The sequence below is a fragment of the Lissotriton vulgaris genome, chromosome 3_1 (assembly GCF_964263255.1).
Source record: "Lissotriton vulgaris chromosome 3_1, aLisVul1.2, whole genome shotgun sequence".
NCBI lineage: Eukaryota > Metazoa > Chordata > Amphibia > Caudata > Salamandridae > Lissotriton > Lissotriton vulgaris.
Genome location: NC_141689.1, coordinates 1,568,939,939 through 1,568,960,656, shown reverse-complemented (window position 1 = coordinate 1,568,960,656; position 20,718 = coordinate 1,568,939,939). Strand labels below are relative to the sequence as shown.

The window sequence follows — 20,718 nt, the reverse complement described above, 5'->3', positions numbered from 1 at the left end:
AGAATTTATATTGAGGTTTTATGTTTTACGACACTGATAGATACAGCGTAACAGCAGATAAGGCAAATTCCATTTGTCAGTCATATTACAATTTTGGTAAAGGTAATGAGGAACAGTATGATTTGGTTGCTTGACAGTTGGTACAGGGAAACAACAAGAAGAGTCAACAAAGACATTCTTTGTCACAAACAGAGGGACAGTATAATTGCTTATTTTGAGCAATTAGTTGTGTACTATTGAGCTGCGCGTGTCCGCTGTGTGTAAGATTACTGCTTGATAATGCTGAGTGACCTGCTAGAGTGGTATGCGCTCGAAAGTAAGGGATGTATGAAGCCTCCATCAACTAGCAGGGGAAGCGAAAGGGTAAGGGAAACTTCAATGTGGAGGGGACAATGAGGGAGGAGCACGAGCGTACACTTAGGATAGGTGTACAAGTGGGTTAAGAGGTGTGCAGACTGGGTGGCGTGAGGGGCTGAGGGCAGCTGGGCACCCCATCCCCCCAATACACCTCAGTCCCTTATAAGGGTAGAGAGGGAGGGGATGTGTTGGGGGCATGGGTGGGTCCACCGAGTGTAGGGGGGCCTGCGAGGCCAAGCAGGATTAAGAGCCTTTATAAATCATCAGTTGTTTCGTGGCTAGAGGGCGAGAAGCCTATGGAGGCGGTGGGAGGTGGGTAATTCCTGTCAGCGAACTCCTTGCATTAGCATGGTATCCAAGGTTGCGGCTATAGGGTGCTTAAGAATTCACTGAGCCCCCTTCAAGTGTAATGCGGAGCTTTCCACCTCTTCCCTGCGGAGTAGTGCCCGATACCAGTGGAGATACTCATAGGTTGCTGGGCACGCCAGTGCATAGTTAGAAGGCGCTTAGCCACCAGGAGGGCAAAGTTGACAAAGCGTGTCCACATCTTATGGTTCTTTCTTCTGGGGAAAATATATCCCAGGAGCTTAATGTTGTATGTTATGTGACAGTGGCCAATGAGGTGTGTATGGAGTGTCAGCAGCCGGCTATTCTAGAGGTCGGCTACCTGGGCATGATATCTGGGGCTGGCGAGATTAGCTGTGGGAACATGCTGTTTAGCTGGGAAGGCATAAGATAGGCCCTGTTACGTATCATGTACTGAATATATTTGAAGTTCTGGAGATGACAAGTGCTCAAGTGCTTTGACCACTCGGTGTCAGGTTGGGTCCTCCTACTACACCTATAGAAGGTGCATCAGCAGGGTCCCAGTGTATTCCCTGATAGTTCTGTATAGCCATGTGATGAGGTCCCTCCCTTCCCCCATGGTGTATAGTGTATGTATCACCATGTGGGAAGGTGGTTCCTCATCTACCATGACCCACAGTGACCCAAGTGCCCCAGCAGATGCCCATGCAATAAGAACTGGCCCGGAGGGTTGTCATAGTCTTGGAATAGCTGATTGAATGTGAGGATCTGAGCGTCATGAAAAAGGCCTCCCACTGTTTCTATGACTGTTCCATACGGTCATCTGGTCGGCAGTAAAATGCCCCAAGTGTCCCAGTAGGCCCTTAAGGGGTATGGCGCGGGAGTAGAGGAGTATCTGTTTTCATAGAGATTCATGCCCGGCAGTCACTGTGACACCCACTGGAGCTGCGCTGCAAGGTAGTAAGTCTCGAAAGATGGCACTCCCAGGCCTCCCCGACCTACGAGCAGTTGGAGCTTTTTAAGGGAAATTCATCCCCTTCCACTATCCCACAGCAGGTTCCACAGTACCTGGTGCAGGTCCCGGAAGAACCGTCAGTTGGGAAATACCGGAATGTTGACAAAATAGTATAACAGTCAGACGATCGTTTTGGAGAGTGCGACCTTACCCGTTAAGGCGAATGGTAGCCACTGCCAGAACTTCATTTGGGACTCAACCATGAAAGCCCGCTGCAGGTTGCCTTAATATAAATCCCACTGGGAATGGTATAGCCGGACCCCTAGGTAGCAGACCGCTGGTGCCACACATGTTAATGGTTCCCCGCCTAGGCAAATGTTCTACTGTGGGGGATTGCAACGGAACGGGCAGACGCACGTTTTCCCCCAATTTCCACAGTGACCTGCCACTTCATAGAAGTCTTGGAAAGCCACTGAGATTGAGCTTGCAATGGTTGATGCATCCCGAAGGTACAACAGCACGTCATCTGCATAGAGCAACACATTGTCTGCAGGCCTATCTAGAGGGATGCCCCATTGCCGCCCCTCCAATCGGTAACGAAGGGCCAACTGCTTCTTGGCGATGGCAAATAGGATTCGGGAGAGGGGGCATCCTTGCCGCGTTCTGCGGCCGATGGAGAAAGGGGGCGAGATCAGGTTTCTCACACGCACTGGGGAAGTAAGGTTATAATTATCTCCCGTGCCAAGTATCTCTTTGATGTCTGTGCCCCGATCGCTGCCGATGGCAAGGTATCGCCTGAATACCTATCACCTCTTAGCAGGAGTTATCGCGCCCTTTCCCTGACGCTATCGCCTCTTACAGACGTGTTGACAATACGTCGGTAAGAAGTCGAAAATTATCGGGGAAAGGAGGCGATAACAAAACTCCCGATACTTGGCACAGGCGATAATTATCGCCCTTACTTGTTAATATGCCCCATTATCAGTCTGCATGCATCCCCACTTTGCTACCTGCAGTCAGCTTTCAGCACATCACCGCTTGGACTAGGGGCACCAAGTCGTCTACTTATGCCTGGTCCACCTCCAATTTTATTATTGATTTCTTGCACCACTGTTTCTTCTGCCTTGTGTGCGATACTTCTTCAGCCCTGCCCTTCAAAGGTCAAGAAGATCTGTAGACATGTTCTTTGTCAGCAGGCACTGGCTCCTTTCCCTTCCTTCAACCAGGCACAAGTCATCTAGGCTCTAAGTCAATTGAAGGTAACTGAAACTTGCCATCACTATGCAAAGGTTGGAATCCCATGTTGCTTTTGGGATACCTAACTAATTCATTATAGCTTTACAATGCAACACTTTATGCTTTTCCACAAATATAGAGGCCTTGCTTGACCCAATAAGGGCCTGCTTACATCCTTGCTATCTCTTGATACCTTTGATGAGGCTCAGGTCTTGATACTGATGATGCTTGTTTGGGGGCACTGTGTGACTCTTCTGTCTGCAACACATTAGCTAGAATAGGTCATTAGCAAACTGTGCTTCATTTTGATGTCGCCAGTGATGTTCTATAACCATGTGGATCATTGACGTGGGGCTTATTGAACAATCACCACTTTTTAAACTTTCCTGCGCATGAACCAAAGCATGTCTATTGCAAAATCATATTCAGAATGCGTGAGGTATTTACTGTAAGTTCTAGCGAACTGTGCAAAATTCATTCTTTCTAAAAGAATATGCGCATGAGCGTGGCTAACTCTTCAACTTCAGCGATGACATGTTCCTACGTATACCCGCTCCACCATGGTGGTCTTCTGCAGTGGTTTCGAAAGGAACTATATGGTATCTTTTGGTGACATTTGTTCCATCTTGAACATTTACAGTCCAAGGCATTGTGATGACATATTTTTCTAGAAGGAAGGCAAACTTCACAAATGCTGATTTTCACTCCCTATGACTATATCGGCTTTAGACACAAACCGCCATATTCATGAAAATCGGCATTTGCGATTCTGAAATAGCGAAAAATAGCGAATCGCTATTCAGAAATTCCAAATCCGAATTCATGAAGAATTGCGATAAAAAAAGCGATTCGCACGCGATCGCAAAATCCGATAGCGATCCGATTGAAATTGCGATTAATCGCAGATTAATCGCAATTTCGGCCTACCCGCGGCTGGACTGCGATCTCGCAAATAGCGATATCGCTATTAGCGATATCGCTATTTGCGAGATCGCAAACTCGCGAGATCGGGAAAACGGGAAGTCGCATTTCGAGCCCAGTGATGACATCACAACCAGGAAGCTGCCGGTTCCCAGCACCATTTTGCACATTGAGGCACAGAGACAGGGAGCACATAGGAGAGCTGCTGCACATCTTGGCTAGTAGAGTGATCCACAGAGCCACAACCCATACCATGGCTGAGGAAGCTGCACCTGGGACCAGCAGCTCGTCTGGGAGAAAACGAAAGCTCAAATTCTCCGAGCAGGAGCTGGAGCACCTTATCGAGGGTGTTGTGGCTAACCACGACCAACTGTTCGGTGCCAATTCCAGGAGGGTCCCAGAAATGGAGAAGAGGCGCATATGGCAGGGGATAGCGTCAGCAGTAAACTCGGTGGGAGTGGCGGCCAGGTCCCTGGAAGAACTTAAAAAGCGGTGGTACGACCTCCGAGGCCGTGCCAAGGAGAAGGTGGCGGCGCGCCTTGGGGAGTCCTCGGGCACAGGAGGAGGAGGTCCGACGGTACCACTGAACACCGCCCTGGAGGACCAGGTTGAAAACACCCTGGAGAGGGAGGCCTGTGTGGGTTTCACTGCACTGGACTCATCCGTCCCCACACAAGACACCCAAGGTAAGTGGCATGCGACTGCGACCCTGCCCCCTATGGATGTCCATGACCAAATAGGCTCCCCCAATGTCCCATAGGCATGTCATAGTTGCACATCAAGGAATGTCCTGAAGCATTGTGGGAGATGTAGTCTGGCCACAATGTTGTAGTACCACAATGCAGCCAGTCAGGTCCCAATGCACACAAAGCCACTGCCATTCAGGGAATGTCACCCAGCATGCATGTAGCAACTGCACGTCTGCCAGATGCATACAACTAATGGTCCTCCACTTACCCCCACAGGTGGCGATACCAGTGACAGTGACAGGCTGGTGATCGACGACAGCGTCCTGGAGGTGGAGGTGCCAACACCTACCCAGGCACCAGCCCCTTCCGCTGCAACTGCACCACAGCAACTACCACCAGCAGCGTCCCACCTGCAACTGCTGCAGCGCCCTCATCCGCTGCCATGGCAGCCCCCATTGTGCCCCCTGCCACCGCTGCTCCTCCCAGAGCTGCAGCCAGGTCAGTCACTCCTGTGGCCCCTGCAGCGACTGCTACTGCCACACCAGCAGGCACACCCCCTGCGACGAGCACACCTGCAACACCGGTGGCCTTACCCCCAGCAGCTGGCGCCTCAACATCCGGGGCTGCGCCACTGTCCACTCAGCCCCCAGCCTCACAATCAGGCCAGCAGGGCAGGCGTGGCAGGTCACGCCAGCGCTCCGCAGCTGCTACCAGGCGGGCCAATGGTGATGGACTGGCGCGGCTCAGCATCGAGCGACGGATGCTGCGCATACACCAGCGCCAGGCACGGCAGCAGGGAGCAATTCAGCTCCAACTACACAACATTGGCCGCAACGTGGCATGTGTTGCTACCCACATTGAAGGCATGAGGGCCGACCTGGCCGGTGTGGGCGATGGAATGGCCCGCATTGCTGCAGCCGTGGAGGCCAACACCCGTGCCATGAATAGAATGTGCGGTGGGCAACGCCGGCACCACCGCCAACTGTTGACCCAGCTTGGCACCTACAGCAGGGCAAGCTATGTGTCGGCAAATGCCACATCCCTATTGGCGCGGCGCTGTCTGACACAGCAGCACACTGTCATCCAGTGCAGTGTGGACATGACGAGGGTGCTGGAGACCCTCACCACGGCTGTCGTGGCTCTTCACCCTCCACCTATTCCATCTGTTGTGGGGGGTGATGATGCGAGTGAGGGGGCGTCCAGCCTGAGTTCACAATCAGCCTCACAGGCCCCACTACCCACCCGCAGCACCAGGACCCCCCCATTGCCTGACGCCCCGGAGGAGGAAGCCCCTCAGAGGCGTTATGGAGGAACACGCTCTAGGCACACCTAGAGAACTGTAATCACCACTGGCACAGGCTGAGGTCAAGCCTGCCATGCACAGCAGTATGGCGTAATCCTGTTTGTGGGACTAATTTGGCACAGACCCTTATATTTAATTTTGTGAATAGAACACGTACTTTTATTTTGAACTTTGGCACAGACCCTTATATTTCATTTTGTGAATAGAACACGTACTTTTATTTTGAACTTTGGCACAGACCCTTATATTTAATTTTGTGAATAGAACACGTACTTTTATTTTGAACTTTGGCACAGACCCTTATATTTCATTTTGTGCATTTAACAAATACATTTATTTTCCTACACACATTAGCATTGTGTCATCATTACATTTTGCATGCATTGTTGATTTGTGGGGTGATGGCAGTGGTTGTACTAGAAACTGTTCACTGTGATGTGGTTGCGACGTCTGTGCCCTTCTGCTGGGTTCTCCCCTTGTGCATGGCGCGCATGTGCAGGTGGCCGGTTGTCCCCCTCAGATTCACTGCCAGAGATGTCAACAGGTATCCGGCGCTTGGTTGCAATGTTATGTAGTATTGCGCAGACAGCCACTATGCGGCAGCACTTTGCAGGGCTGTAATACATGGCCCCACCTGTCTTGTGCAGTATGCGGAACCTGCTCTTGAGCAGGCCAAATGTCCTTTCTATGCAATTCCTTGTCCGTATGTGAGCAATATTGTAGCGCCGTTGCTGGGGTGTAGCAGGGTTGAGGTATGGGGTCAGGAGGTATTCACGGAGGGCGTAGCCACTGTCACCTGAATGAGAGGAGCAGATGGTGATTGCCTGTGCTGCGCTGTTACTTCTATGCAATGTGACATTTCAATCAAAGTGTACTTACCAAGTAGGTGTCCTTCCCCAAACTCTCCCCTGACCAGTCGTGTGTGGAGTCCGCTGTGCCGGAAAATGAAGGAGTCATGGGTACTCCCTGGGTACCGTGAGACGATGTCAGTGATGTATGTCTTGGCATTGCAGACCATCTGGATGTTGAGGGAGTGGTAGCACTTTCTATTGCGGAACATATACTCCATGCCAGCTGGTGGGCAGATGGCGACGTGGGTACAGTCTATACATCCGAGCACATGTGGAAAATGGGCTACATTGTAGAATTGTAGCTTTGTCATGTCCAATTCCTGTTGGCTGGCGGGGAATTTGATGTGACGGTGTAGCTGGGTGAGCATGGCGTCAACAAAACTGTTGAGGCAGCGTGACATGGTGGGCTGGGATATTCCCCCAGCAGCCGCTACTACCCCCTGGAAGCTTCCGGAGGCCAGGAGGTGCAGGCTACACAATACCTGCACATGTGTAGGCACCGCATTGGTGTGGTTTGTTGGGTGCTGCATCAGGGGGTCAAGGTCCTGTATTAGCTGCATTATCATTTCCCCATTCAGCCTGTATTTAGCATATATCTGCTCTCTGGTTTGGCCCAGCAAGGTGACCCGCTGGCGGAATATCCTGTCCTGGATCCTGCGTCTCCTCCGTGCTAATCGCTGTAGCCTGCGACGCCTCACCACCATGTACATTCCTGGCATTGTGGGGCTCCTAATGCTGCTGCTGCTGATGGTCCTTATGTGTGATTGGTCAGGCCAGTACCTGTTGGTGATAGGACAACGGTTTTTTGACATTTTTTTTCAATGGCTTTCATGGTTACCACCTGCTTTGAGTTGTCCTTATTTTGCGCCGTGCAAATAGCGATTTTTGGGTTTTTCGCTAATTGCGAATTTTCTTGAATGCCGATAGCGATTTTATTTGCGAATTCGCTATTATTTTCGCAGATTCCGTTGTGTGTCGCTATTTCCGAATCGCTAATGCTCAGCGGCAGGGATTCTGCGATTATATTAGCGAATTCGCAAATATGTGTTTGCGAATTCGCTATTTTCTTGTTGAATGCCGATTATGGAAATTGCGCCCGCATTTGCGTTTTCGCAGCGATTGCGGGCGCAATTTCACTTCATGAATCAGGCTGTAAGTCACTCTTCTAAAGTGAAATTAAACGCAATTTGTAGACATATGCCTCTCACAACTCATTTGCTGTGAGTCCATAACCATAATTTTCCTCAAGTACATTTAGTATAGTTATTGCAATACCAAAGTGTTGTTAAAGACAAACAAAATATATCATTTGAAAAACAAAACAGATTGATGACTTATGGGAAGCCAAGGTCGCTGACTGCCACACCAAAGCTGAAAATAGGCACAACCGAAACACTCTGTTAGATCTTAAACCTCCCGCAAAAAGAAAATACCTACATTTTGAGTAGACATAGGACTCAATTATGAAATTTGAAATAGGCACTGGGGCATTTTATGACACGTCTTACGTTGTACAGGTAAACTATCAACATCAAAATCATGACTGAAGTGCCTCTAATGATAACCTTTGTTTTTTCAATATCAATTCATGATTTTATTCTCAAGATTTTCATTGAAATAACAGAAGTAATTGTAACAAAAATATTGGGTCACTGCGAATTTTCCCACCTTACATTTTAAAAGTGAAAGTAACAGTGACTCTCCCCTGTGCCGATCCAATCCTATTTGAAGGCATTGAGGACATAAATCCTCTCACATTCAGGCATGCAACTGAAGCATAACCTTATGTATAATCTATGGCTTCAAAAGTAAATATTCAAATTACTTTTGTCCAACTTATTTTGTTAGAGTGCTAAAATCAAGGAAATGTTTAGAGGCACTTCGATACATTTTTCTACTGACAAAATCGATGAATTTGCCTAGGTACTCGCGTATTTATTGTATCCATTGCTAAATATCCCAATGAGTATTTCTAAAGCTGTGGAAACACACAATTTACTCTCATGGTAGTCCCTCAACATTGCAATACTATTTTTCACGACGTTTATATTTGCCCCCATAAAGAACTGAGTAACCAATTTATTATTGGATACATAAGCCCGCTACCCTGTTTCTCATTGACTTTTCCCTGAATGGTTTTAGTTAAGGATTGCAGTAATGTGATTGCTGTTATTCTATTATTGTGGGAAAAAACTTTCTTCTAAAATGGTATGAAACTGTGCTCCCACAATAGATGAAGCAGTGGGGCATATTTACAAGGGGATATCACCACCAGAACGATACTTTTAGTGACGTGCTGGTGGCGATATCCCCTTCTACTTATTTACAAGGCAGTGATAAGCCACTTAATGTGGCTTAACGCTACCTTGTAAATAAGGCCCCTTATCATGCTTCACTTACAATGAAAGACGCATGCAATGGCCGTTGCAGTGGGCGTTCCACCGCAACACACATTTGCTTTTTGATGCTGCCACATATTTACAAAGCTGGGGCAACGCCAAAAACCAAGACCAGGGAATAGCTGGTCTTAGACTGGCAATATGAAAAGAAATAATTAATTGTTCTCTTTTTCTGCGCTTTCCATGTGTGCTGCATTGTGCAGCACACATTGGAAGAGCAAATCGCCTTTTAAGATTGTTTATGTGCAAGAAGGTGTCCCTTCCTGCAGCGCGTGCACCCTTGCATCATGGCGCAAAGGTGCCTGCACTTGCACTAGGCAACTTTATTAGCATCAGCACTAGGGGAGCCACAGAAGTGCGGTATTTTTGTAAATATGGCACATACCTACGTTTTAAAAATTTCCGATCATGGAGTTACCAATTTTGGCGTTACACTGCGCTCCGACATTTTGATGTAAATATCCCCCAGAGTGTTTGAAGCCACAAAGTGCCCCATGCAATTGTCATGAATTTCTAGGAATGTTACCTTCAGCCACAGGAGTGTTTTTTATAAGCTGATTCCTTCTGCTTCACACAAGGATGATGCAATATCTCTTTCCCATAGCAATTTTTAGTATGCAATTTCATATCACGTTCAAAGCCCCTACTCCATCCTTCCTTAGGGCTCACTGTTTTCGATGATGTTTTCTTTGTCTGGGCGTGTTTATAAAATATATAATATCTTGGTGAACCTTCATACCAAAGGACAGATTCGACTTTGCAAGTTCTCAGAGGTGTGGTCCCTTTAAGATTCATACAACAGAATGTTTTCTGTTTTTTCCAGTTACAAAATCTAACAGCTCCCCCCTCCGGTGAAAAGTGTAGATTGTCCCACATGTTACAGAACGCCAACAGGGACTATGTTAGCTGGAATTTCCAGCAGCTTTTGTGCCAGATTCCCATCCTCTCGAATAATTGAGGTCTTTGTTTATTTGGTGGAACCTTAGGGTTTGATGTATGAGGATTTTATTCATCAAAAGTGGACACAATTGTGTACTCACTTTTTAGGAATGGTATATGATTTTGCGAACCTACCTATGTACTAATAGGTTGGTTCAAAAAATAAGGAATTGTAGAGAGTCACAGATCACCGTGCCTAATAAATATTTAGGAAGGTTGCAATTTGCGACTCACTCCCCTTGATCACAATTACAGGAATGATGACCTGTTGTGGTGAGCAGACCACCATGTCTGTGATTGCATTAAAATAAAGTAAACTTTTTTTAATGCAGTCTATTTTTCTTAAAGGAAACAGGGCTGCATTTAAAAAATAACGGGGCATATTATCAAGGGGGTTTATCTCCGCTTTTGTGGCTTTAAAAGCCAAGAAAGCGGAGTTAAATTATCTCCCTATTACCTAGCTGTCGCTAACACCAGTTAGCGACAGCTAGTAGGAGATAGTGACCATCTTGGGCCCCGCTTTGCATGTCAGTGAAATTTATCACTAATGACATGCAAAGTGGGCGTGCCAAGATGTTAGCGACTGGAAACTTTCGCTTACATCGCTATCTCCTATTACCAACTTTTGGAGATATTCGCGCTAAGCGCGAATATCTCCAAAAGCTAACACCTGCCCTGAGCAGTTCTTAGCCATGTTATCCAATGGGAGGTGGATAACATGGCTAAGAGCATTAGCTCGGTAATGCATGAATATCGCTGACTTTTCAGCGATATTCATGCATTTCGGCCGATTTTTATCGCTTAGGAGATAAACCTTGATAATAGCAAGGCTCCTAAGCGATAAAAATCACTGCAGCTCGGCGATAAAAATATTGCCGCTAAGCCAACATAGCGATCATTATCGCTAGTTGTTGGTAATATGCCCCAACATTTGCATTTTCTTAAAAGTTTGTATGACTGTTGGCAATTGTCTCTCAGAGCGCTGGCTACTCGCCAACAATTTTTTTAACATTCACAATCCTAATGGGTTACCACTCCATCTTGGGATTTAGTAATTTTCCAATGTTTTGCTACCAGATTATGGTTACAGCATGCTACCTGTCTGCAAATGTGCTTCATTCTGCACCTCATCACAGGTGTAAAGTAGTATGTAAATTCAATTATATTCAATTCAATGCAATACCTTGGCAGCTGAACATGACATTTTCCCAGCTTCTGTGCACTGTGCATCTGGAGTGACTGCTGTTTCCCACACTGTGGAACCCGTCAAGACATTTGTAGTGCACCACACTCCCGAGGTTTGTGGTTTTATTCCAGATCATCTTGGAGTGAGGGATCACTGGAGGTGCTCCACAGTCTATCTCTGAAAAGGGAAAGCAGATGTTTTCAGTAAACATTCAGCAAAGTTGTGGTTGATCTATCCACGGCTCAGATGCTACTACAGTTCTGATTACAAGGACCAGGTAGAATGGAGGCTGCTGACCAGCAGAGTGACATAACAACAGCCAAACTGTCACCAGGTGTACGGATTGAGAGAATAAATGACCAATCATAACATATAGCTACATTAAATCTGATTACTGGTATAACTAAAACAATCATTAGCTTTATGCAATGGAGACAGACATCAAGATGCCACCCAAACCTGGGGTAAATAAAGTTTTGTTGAGTTGAGAAGGTTATAATGCAGATCTTTGGCGACACAGGTCCAGTGGTGCTACCACTAAGAGTGGGCAAATATTGCAATATGAGCATTTGGTTGCACACTTAAATCAAGTGCAGACATTTCCCATCGAGAGTGTCAACTAACGAAAACTGTGAGGCGATTTGGCCAATATTTATGATGTCTGCAACGCAGGCTGGCTTTGCCTTGCAGGACTTGACAAATCGGCACACCATACAAAGCTTCCCCGCTTTCATCAACTTTTTCCTATTGTCTGTATGTTTTACCACCTTTTTCCAAATAGCTGAAGGTTCAGTTGTTCATTTCATATCTATAGGCGTAAGTAGTGTACAAATGAAGGGTCAGTCTTGCACACAAATGGTCACTGAAGATGTTGAGGTGCATTGGCTATGGACTTGATGAAGTGAGACAACAATCACCAAACTTTAGCTACTTTTATCCCTCTGCTATCCTTCTCACTCCAAATAACTGACTAATATCCCCGACTGAGATTAGTTTCATATTTCACCATACTAATTCACCACTAATCCTTTATGAGTTTCCGGAGTAGCGTGCTTCAACACCCCATCAAGGGTAACCAGCGCTATATAAATAGAAACCTTTGTCCTCCTCTATCCTTCTGCTATCATTCCAAATCCAATTAACTGACTAACCTATCCACCACTTAAAATGTACTTGCATGTTTCACTATACTAATTCAACACTAATCCTTTATGGGTCCCGAAGTAGCATGCTACTCGCCGAAAAAGCGCTTTGACGCCGCGTCAGAAGTAGTAAGCACTATATTAATGCTATTACAATACAATACAATGTTTGTCAACTTTTTTGACAAACAAAAGAAGCCAACATTTGGGGTTCAGGTCAATGTTTAAAGAATATTCACCCAACCCTAACTACTACCTATACCTGACTAGTGCCTGCCTTTGAAGTGATCATCATAGGCAGAAATAAATTAAAATTGCTACTACTAATTTGACTTAATTCGTCACTGAATAAAATAATCTATTTTCGGAGCACCAAGGCGCTAAGGAATTGACCAGCATTTATCGATAACATTACAAGTTTCACATTTATCCCACATGCTCAATGTTGAAGGAGCTTCCTAATCAACTTTTAACAGCAAATATGCGTTGCAAATTTTGCGCCAGGGGATACCACCTGGGCCCGGGTTACATATCAGATGCTCTGTCCCTATTTGACCTGTAGTGATCCCTTAACTAGGTGCACTAGCACACACTGAGGCAGTGAATCCAATTGCACAAAAATGCACTTTACTCAGTGCAGGCACAAACTCTAACAGTTTGCACAGCCACGTAGCCCATTATCAGCGCCTTGAGACCCTTCCGGGTGAGTAGCGCGCTTTACAAATGTCATGATTGATTGATTGATTATTGCAATAGAAAACCACAGATTGAAACCATAAGTCCATCTCTCCCTTGAGCTGAACTGGCCTCTCTCTGGAGGGGCACAGGAATCTACCACAAGTGGTGCACAGTATTACCGCAGGCACCTACAGGGGAGTGCCTGGGGGTTCCCTTGGAAACCTGCAAGCCTCTCCCATGCAGCACCCTTTGGGGTGCAGTGACTGTGTGTCACCTCTATCTGGCACACAATCAGTGTGCATTCTGATGGGCTCTTTGCAATGTAACTGTGCCTGTAATGTGGCATGGGTGGAATGTCATAGGGATACCTCATTTTCACAGAGCCACATTCAATGTAAATGAGGGAACACATCCTCCAATCCTGCCAGCGCAAAATGTACACTAGCGAGATCCATATTACAAAAGGGGTTACACAAGCATTTGCGGTGACTTCTATAATACCAAGGGGCCATGGGGTGCAAGAAGCAAGCATTAACACCTGTTACGCACCCCCAGAGCATTTTGTGCAGTAGAGCCCCTGGGCTTCAAATAAAACTGAAATATTTCCTGTGTCACTATCTCCCTAAGCAGAAAATACCCTAAGGCTGAATCTGTGAATCCTAGACTTACTATGATTTTGTGATTCACAAGACGACTCAGAGAGGCCCTGAGCCTGATTAACAAAGGGCCTCCACGCTTGTGGCGGAGGCCACGCAATGGGCAATTGCAGTTTGGAGGTCCCAACATGAGTGCGAAGGCCCTTTGTGAATCGAGCACACTATGTATTCAAGGCCACCCAGTTGGGGCAGAGAACTATGCACATAAAAAGATAGGCCTGCCCTATCTTTTTATGTGCAGGGTTCCCCACCCTGACTGTGGAGTCTCCTCAGCCATAAACTTACTAATACCTCGTAGTTTGTGATGCCAAAAAAAAAGCGTAAACGTACACAAAAGTGTAAGTTTACGTTTGTGATTCAGGGCCCATAAGTGGGAAGATACATTGAAATGTTTGTGAACAGCCACAGGTTATGGAAGTGAAGATGTACCCAACATTCTCATACAAATGAGTGTGGGTGACTCAACAAACACTCCCACTCATTCATCCTCATGTAAAACTCCTGTCTGCAAAAAGTTTGGTGGTAGAACATTTGGACTTTCTGAAGAAGATGGCCATATATTCCAGGAAGGTTTCTAAAATCTCATGCTCTCACAAGCATTAAATTCTTGCACACCTTCCTTCTGCATGCAAAGTTAAGTGGGAACCAATATCATTCCTGATAAAAATGTTGTAACGAGCTCATGATTAATATGTTAAAATTAAGAAATGATAGGAGGGTATCAATGGTTTTTTTAGGAGCTGCCCTCCAGCCCTGCCATTTGCTGGGTTTGACGAACACCACCACAACCTAGTCTTAATTCTACCTTACCCCTCTTTCTTCCATCGCCCACACTTCCTGCCTCTTTGTAGCACTCTTACTGGTTCTTTTTCTCTCTTTGCCGCTGTTTTCCTATTTTTCCCTTCCTTCTACTTTCTCCTTTATCTTGCTCCCCTTACTCTTGGTCAAAGACTAATGATAAAAAATAAGTCTTGGTACCCAAAAATGAGAGCGGGTGCCACCCACCTGCAACCACTGGCTCAAATTAAGCACTGACAGTTTTACTACTCTTTCATGCAACGCAGCAAGACAAGTTGCTGTGCTGCATTGCATGAAGGGTAGAGAGCTGAACTGTGCCCTATTTACAAAGATATGGCGTTGTTCAGCTCTCTCCCTGCACTGGCACACTTGTAGATGTGACTGCCAATCACCAAAGCAGGCCCTGTTGCGCCATAGTGCAAGGGGGCCTGCGTTGTTGGCCAACGTTTTGTTGTGCGGAAAGGGATACATACCTTCCTGCACAAAAACTATCCTTTGAGGCGTATTCCTCTTTGTATTTGTGTTGCATAAGGCAGCCCTCATAAAAAGAAGAAGTAATGAGGAGAAATAAAGATATTTCTCCTTGGTACATATTTCTCCTTGTTATGCCAGCCTCAGGCAGTTGCACCATTTTGGTGCCAGCCAAGGTTTACTGAGTTAAGTAAATTGGGTTTTTATCAAAATCTATAAGTTGATGCGCGGGAACCCCCATACGCTACCCATTGAACACCTCACTGGCAAAAGTAACACAAGGCAGGGCCGTGCACTGCCCTTGCAGTACTGTACTTTTTTTTATGGAGACACGATAAGCCATGCAGATCAAGCTTTGCATGACTTTGTAAATCCCAGAATACATTTTGCATTGAGCAGTGTCAAAAAAAGTGACGCAACCCAGACGCAAAATGTTAGTGAACCTGGGCACAAATGAGTCCACATTGCACCACCTGAGTGAGCGTAACAAGTGAGCCGGACCCTATCCAGTGGGTTGGGGGGTGTGAGGGAGTGTGTCCCCTGCGGATATTTCTTTGGGAAAAGTGTCCGTATAGCACAAATCACAGTACAATTCTTCAAACATATTGGCTAAGTGCTTTCAGGATTGGATCATTACAGCCCATATAGCACTTTAAACTGCCCCATCACTTATTGCCTGGCGGGAAATGTTCAAACGGGCAGTAAAACTCTACCTCCACGGAAAGCACTGCTTGTTTCAAAATATATTTTTGATATGGCTGACAGTGTTTCTCATTTTTTTATTTTGTACACATCAATAATTTGTGCATTACCATTAAATGAGGGTATGCAAGGATATGCACAATGACAGGAAGAGGGGCTGGTGAGATAAAGGGACTCTTAGTCGGATGGGAATGTGAGCCATGAGACACCTTCCTGAGCCTTTCACAGCTGTGAATGGTGGAAGCTGTAACTCAGGAAGGTGCCTTAAGATTTGTTTTTCCAGCTGTTCCTTCCTTACTGACTTCCTGCCTTTTATGTTTAAGGGTCGAAATAATGTTAATTGAGATGATTGAGTGAAACATGTGTCACGAATGGTGGTATCTTAATGAGGTTTGTGTGCATAAACGTTGTCACAAGACAAGCAATTCGAATTAAACCCATTATGGTAGCTACTAAGATATGCTGGCCCACAAAAGTAAAACTGTTTACCTTCTGTAGTTTGCCCTATTTGCCCGTAGCCTAGCCCTCCAGCAGCGAGTATGTCAGCCAAATTTATGGAAATTATAGTGACGGAACATTCTAATCTCAAATCTATTTTGATCGAAAATATGTTTTGTCTAAAATATTCTAAATTAAGTATTCTCTTTCCTGCAAGCGACGTGCGCTCTGCTTACACAGGAAACACGTACACGTTTTGATGAAGTCATTATGAAGTAATGCTTTTAGTTGCTTGTTATTTTTCCCCAAATTGTGTGGTGATCTCATGGTCTACATGTGATGTTCAATCATATATATTCTCAAATACATTATGGGGCTTATTCGCAAAAAAAGTAGTAAATCTACACCAGATATTTACATTTATGTGCAAGAGTTTTCCTTCTTTATAAAATTCACTAACACTTAAAGGAATCCCCACAAAAGCTGCACGTGGCTAAGGTTTCCTTGGGAAATCTCTTGATTTACAGTTTAGGAGTCCATTCTCTCTGGATTGACTTTTCATGCTGGAGGACTCTGCACTGGGGAAATCCCACTGAAGATGACATTTTTGTTTTGTTTCTTTTTTTCTCTACAGGCAAAATAGCTTTTTCCATGAAGAAACCGCTTCCTAGACACCCCCACCAAATTTAGTGGTGATCCATTTCCCTATCCATCCTAGTAAAAGGGTATTTATGCCAGCCCTTAGTTGAAGTAGAAATACAACTCCTTCCATGCTGAAAGAGGGAATGATAATAGTTTGTTTCTGCCTCCAAACATACTAGTTTGTTGGCGCTGACAAACATCCAAGGGTAATCACATCTTGGAATGCCATTAATCCCACTTCTTAAGTGGGATTTAAGGTTGCATAGATCTTCGCACATGTAAATTAGAGTAAACCTGCCAGGAATTCCTTTGTGATTTCCTGGCAGGTGTAACTCAAGTAAATAAAGTTGTAATCTTCCCCTTACTGCCTTTGTGAGTATGCCCCAATATATTTACATTGGCATAACTCCTTAACGGGGCTGGAGTGTTACGACACCACTGCCTTATTTACATCTCTTTACTCTAAAGGTGGCGGATCAATTTTCAAACTTGTGGAGTGTATATTCCCTGCCCTATGTACAGACTGAAGATGTTAAGTGAGTGAGCAATCCTCTTCAGAGAGGGAGCGTGTTTAAAAATTAGGGACAACTCATGCATGCTTCAGTAAAATTAGCTAAGAAGCTACACATTTTTAGGTCTCGCCTGTCGATGCGCATGCGCATCGAGCAAGCGAGACTATTGCGAGTTATCCACTCTTTATCTGCACTGCAAGGAATCGTGGCGATTCCTTGCAGTGCCCGTGACTTTTAAGGTCAATGCGCATGCGCATTAAGCTTATGCGCATGCGCATTGACCTTAAAAGTCACGGGCGCGTGCATGTCCGTCTGTTTACCCGCTCCGCCCCCTCCCGCCGTGTCGCCTTGCCTACTCTCTCTCCCCTCTCCGCCCCCGTTCCGCCCCCTCCCCTTCCCGCCGTGTCGCATTTCTCCTCCCCCTCCCCTCTCTTCCCTCCGGCTTCTTTTTTTTTGTTTATTTTACTCGCCCCTCTCCGCCCCCGTTCTGCCCCCTCCCCTTCCCGCCGTGTCGCATTTCTCCTCCCCCCTCCCCTCTCTTCCCTCCGGCTTCTTTTTTAGCTGTTTAGTCCCGTCGAGGGGAAGTGACAGCCATTTTTTACTCTCTCCGGATCTTGTCGGAGAACGTGTTGGCGAGGACCTCACCTGGAACCTTTCAGAGAGCTAACAGGCGGAAGGTTATGTTTTGTGTCTTTGAGTTTTCAAGTCCCCCGCCTCAGTGGTGTTTTCTTTGTACACCTGGGTTTGAAAGCTATTTTGTTTGTGGTCCCCCACTCCATTCATTTTCCTCAGTGTTCAAGTGGTTCGCTTGTTTCTGCTTGCGCATTTCTTCCTTTTTGTTTGCAAATACTTTTTGGGCTTGTATCAGAGCAGCGTGTCACCTTCGGCTATTGATTTTTTTTGACTCTGCTAAGTGCGCCCTCTGGTAAGTGGCTCTCTGCTTAGTGCGCGCTCATCAGCTCGTGCGATCTCCTGGCACTGCCCCGGCGCTCTTTCTCCCGCCTTGTTTTAAATGCTGTTTTTTTGTAGGGTTGGTCCCTGACAGAGCCGTTTATCTGGTTCAGCAGGATCTGCAAATCTTGGCCCCTTCAATAAAGCAACATTCGTCATGCCCACGACCCAGACTGAAGCCCACTGAAAGGCTGCGTTTATCAACCAACTGTAACGATGTTGGGTCAGATCGTGGGTTGTTCAACATCCTTTTGCTCACACCGTCATCCCCCACAAGACCCCCCGCTTGAGACCCATTCTCTCAGTACTGCAGTCTCACAAGGGCGCATCATCCCCGCTCCCACCTCTGCCCCTGTACCCTTTTCTTTGTTTCATTGCAGCAGTGGAAGGTTGTTCTTGTATACCTGTCCCTTCCTGTTAGTGTTGCCACTTCAGGTTTGTGCTTCCTTTGCCGAGTTGTGTTAATAAGGCCTGGTATTTTCTGACCCATTCCAGGACTCTGTTGTTCAGGCTACCTCAAAACATCTCCATTTGTGCATACTTGGAGGCTTCAAAACCTGGTTTGACAAGGCTGACCTATATTTTTTGCACCGACCACAGTGGCAGGGACTAGGAGCTACAAAGTCGTTGGGTGTGATCATCATGTTCACGTATTCAACCTCTCTTTTCCATTTTCGCTACAAACTATTAGACCAACAAAATGCTTAATTAGTGTCAGAGCTCCCGTAGGTCTGTTGAGGCAGGAGTATAAAAGGGTGATCGAGGGGCAGCATGAATTTGACTAATTAATCAGTACATGACTAGTAATTATTAAACAAAGCAGCATTGGGTCTACCTAACCGCACTCTCAACCCCTCACTCACCCTCACCCACCCTCACCCTCACCCACCCTCACTCTCACTCACCCTCACTCACCCTCACTCACCCTCACTCACCCTCACTCACCCTCACTCACCCTCACTCACCCTCACTCACCCTCACTCACCCTCACTCTCACTCTCACTCTCACTCTCACTCACCCTCACCCACCCTCACTCTCACTCACCCTCACTCTCACTCACCCTCACTCACTCACCCTCACTCACTCACCCTCACTCACTCACCCTCACTCACTCACCCTCACTCACTCACCCTCACTCACTCACCCTCACTCACTCACCCACTCACCCTCACTCACTCACCCACTCACCCTCACTCACCCTCACTCACTCACCCTCACTCACTCACCCACTCACCCTCACTCACCCTCAACCCCTCACCCTCACCCACCCTCAACCCCTCACCCTAACTCACACTCACTCTCACTCACCCTCAACCCCTCACTCACCCTCAACCCCTCACTCACCCTCAACCCCTCACTCACCCTCAACCCCTCACTCACCCTCAACCCCTCACTCACCCTCACTCACCCTCACCCTCACTCACCCTCAACCCCTCACCCTCAACCCCTCACCCTCACACAGTGCAATAGGTCTCGGAGCATTTGAGTTAGAGCTTTTAGAAATGTTTATGGCTTTTTTTTTTAATTCTTTAGCATTGGCTACAGGGAACAAAAATGCTAAAGATTTACAAAAAAACCCATAAACAATTCTAAAAGCACTAACTCTAATGCTGCGAGACCTATTGCATTTCTAATGCTTGTTCAGGTATTTTAAATAATAAAAATGTTTAATTTCACACAGCCCCATTTTTTTTTAAAGTACAAAGTGCCTTCCTTCAGTCCTACCTTCCAGCTTCATTATTTTCCAAAACAGTCCTCATAAGTGTACTATCATCATAAAATAGGACTGAGAATCTACTTGAATGTGTGAGAATTGGCCAATGAAATGTTACACAGATCCTACAATCGGTTCAACTAGACATCAGAGCTGTCCAGTCACACAAGAGCTTTCAGATCTGACAGCGTGCGAACACGTTGTCTCCCTAAGGCTTCTGCAGTCATACCTAGACATGGGGCATCATTCGATGCACAGGTCAATTTAATGATGTCAAAAGATAATTTCAATCCCAGAGGCTTCTTGTTATCGATTAGTAGAGCGCTTCCAGTCACCCGAGGGGCATCCAGGTGCTGATTCCAGTGGTGTTGTATGCATCATCTAACCTGATTGACTATCAGTGGTTGTGACCACAAACATTTTACTTAGCTGATAAGATCATCACAAATGTGTTCTCATCTCTGGTTTGTATAAAGCTTCATTATGAGTGCCCTGGTAACTCCCACGGTACAAGTGAACTAAGTGCCTGGCTCTATTGGGGTTACAACAAAAAACAAATGGGGTCCAGCCTATTCCTGTTTCTGATTGATCATTGTCAATATGCAACACCTATTTAACGTAAAATATAAATATATGTTTTGAAATACACAAAAAATAATATACATCCATACCAGGCAGGCACGAAATGTTGGCGTTGTAGATACCAAGACGCAACATTTCTACACTTGGGCTCGATTAGGATGGCGGTGAATCCGCATCCTCCGGGCCGGTGGAAGCCACCCCCGGCCCGGAGGATGCGGATTCACCGCCGCGGTCCCTGTGAACACCGCCCGCCAGATCAGGATGGCGGTAGGATCAGGGGCGGACGGCA

At 46.2% G+C, this 20,718-nt stretch overlaps 1 protein-coding gene across 4 annotated transcripts in view; it reads right to left on the bottom strand.

The window, feature by feature from the left end:
* Positions 1-20,718, bottom strand: part of SUSD1 (sushi domain containing 1) — a 767,543-nt gene that overhangs the window by 418,666 nt on the left and 328,159 nt on the right. For all 4 annotated transcript variants that reach the window (XM_086962059.1, XM_086962061.1, XM_086962060.1 and 1 more), the window contains one exon: positions 11,140-11,319. In XM_086962059.1, the coding sequence (XP_086818185.1) occupies positions 11,140-11,319 (180 nt within the window). The remainder of the gene's footprint in view (positions 1-11,139; positions 11,320-20,718) is intronic.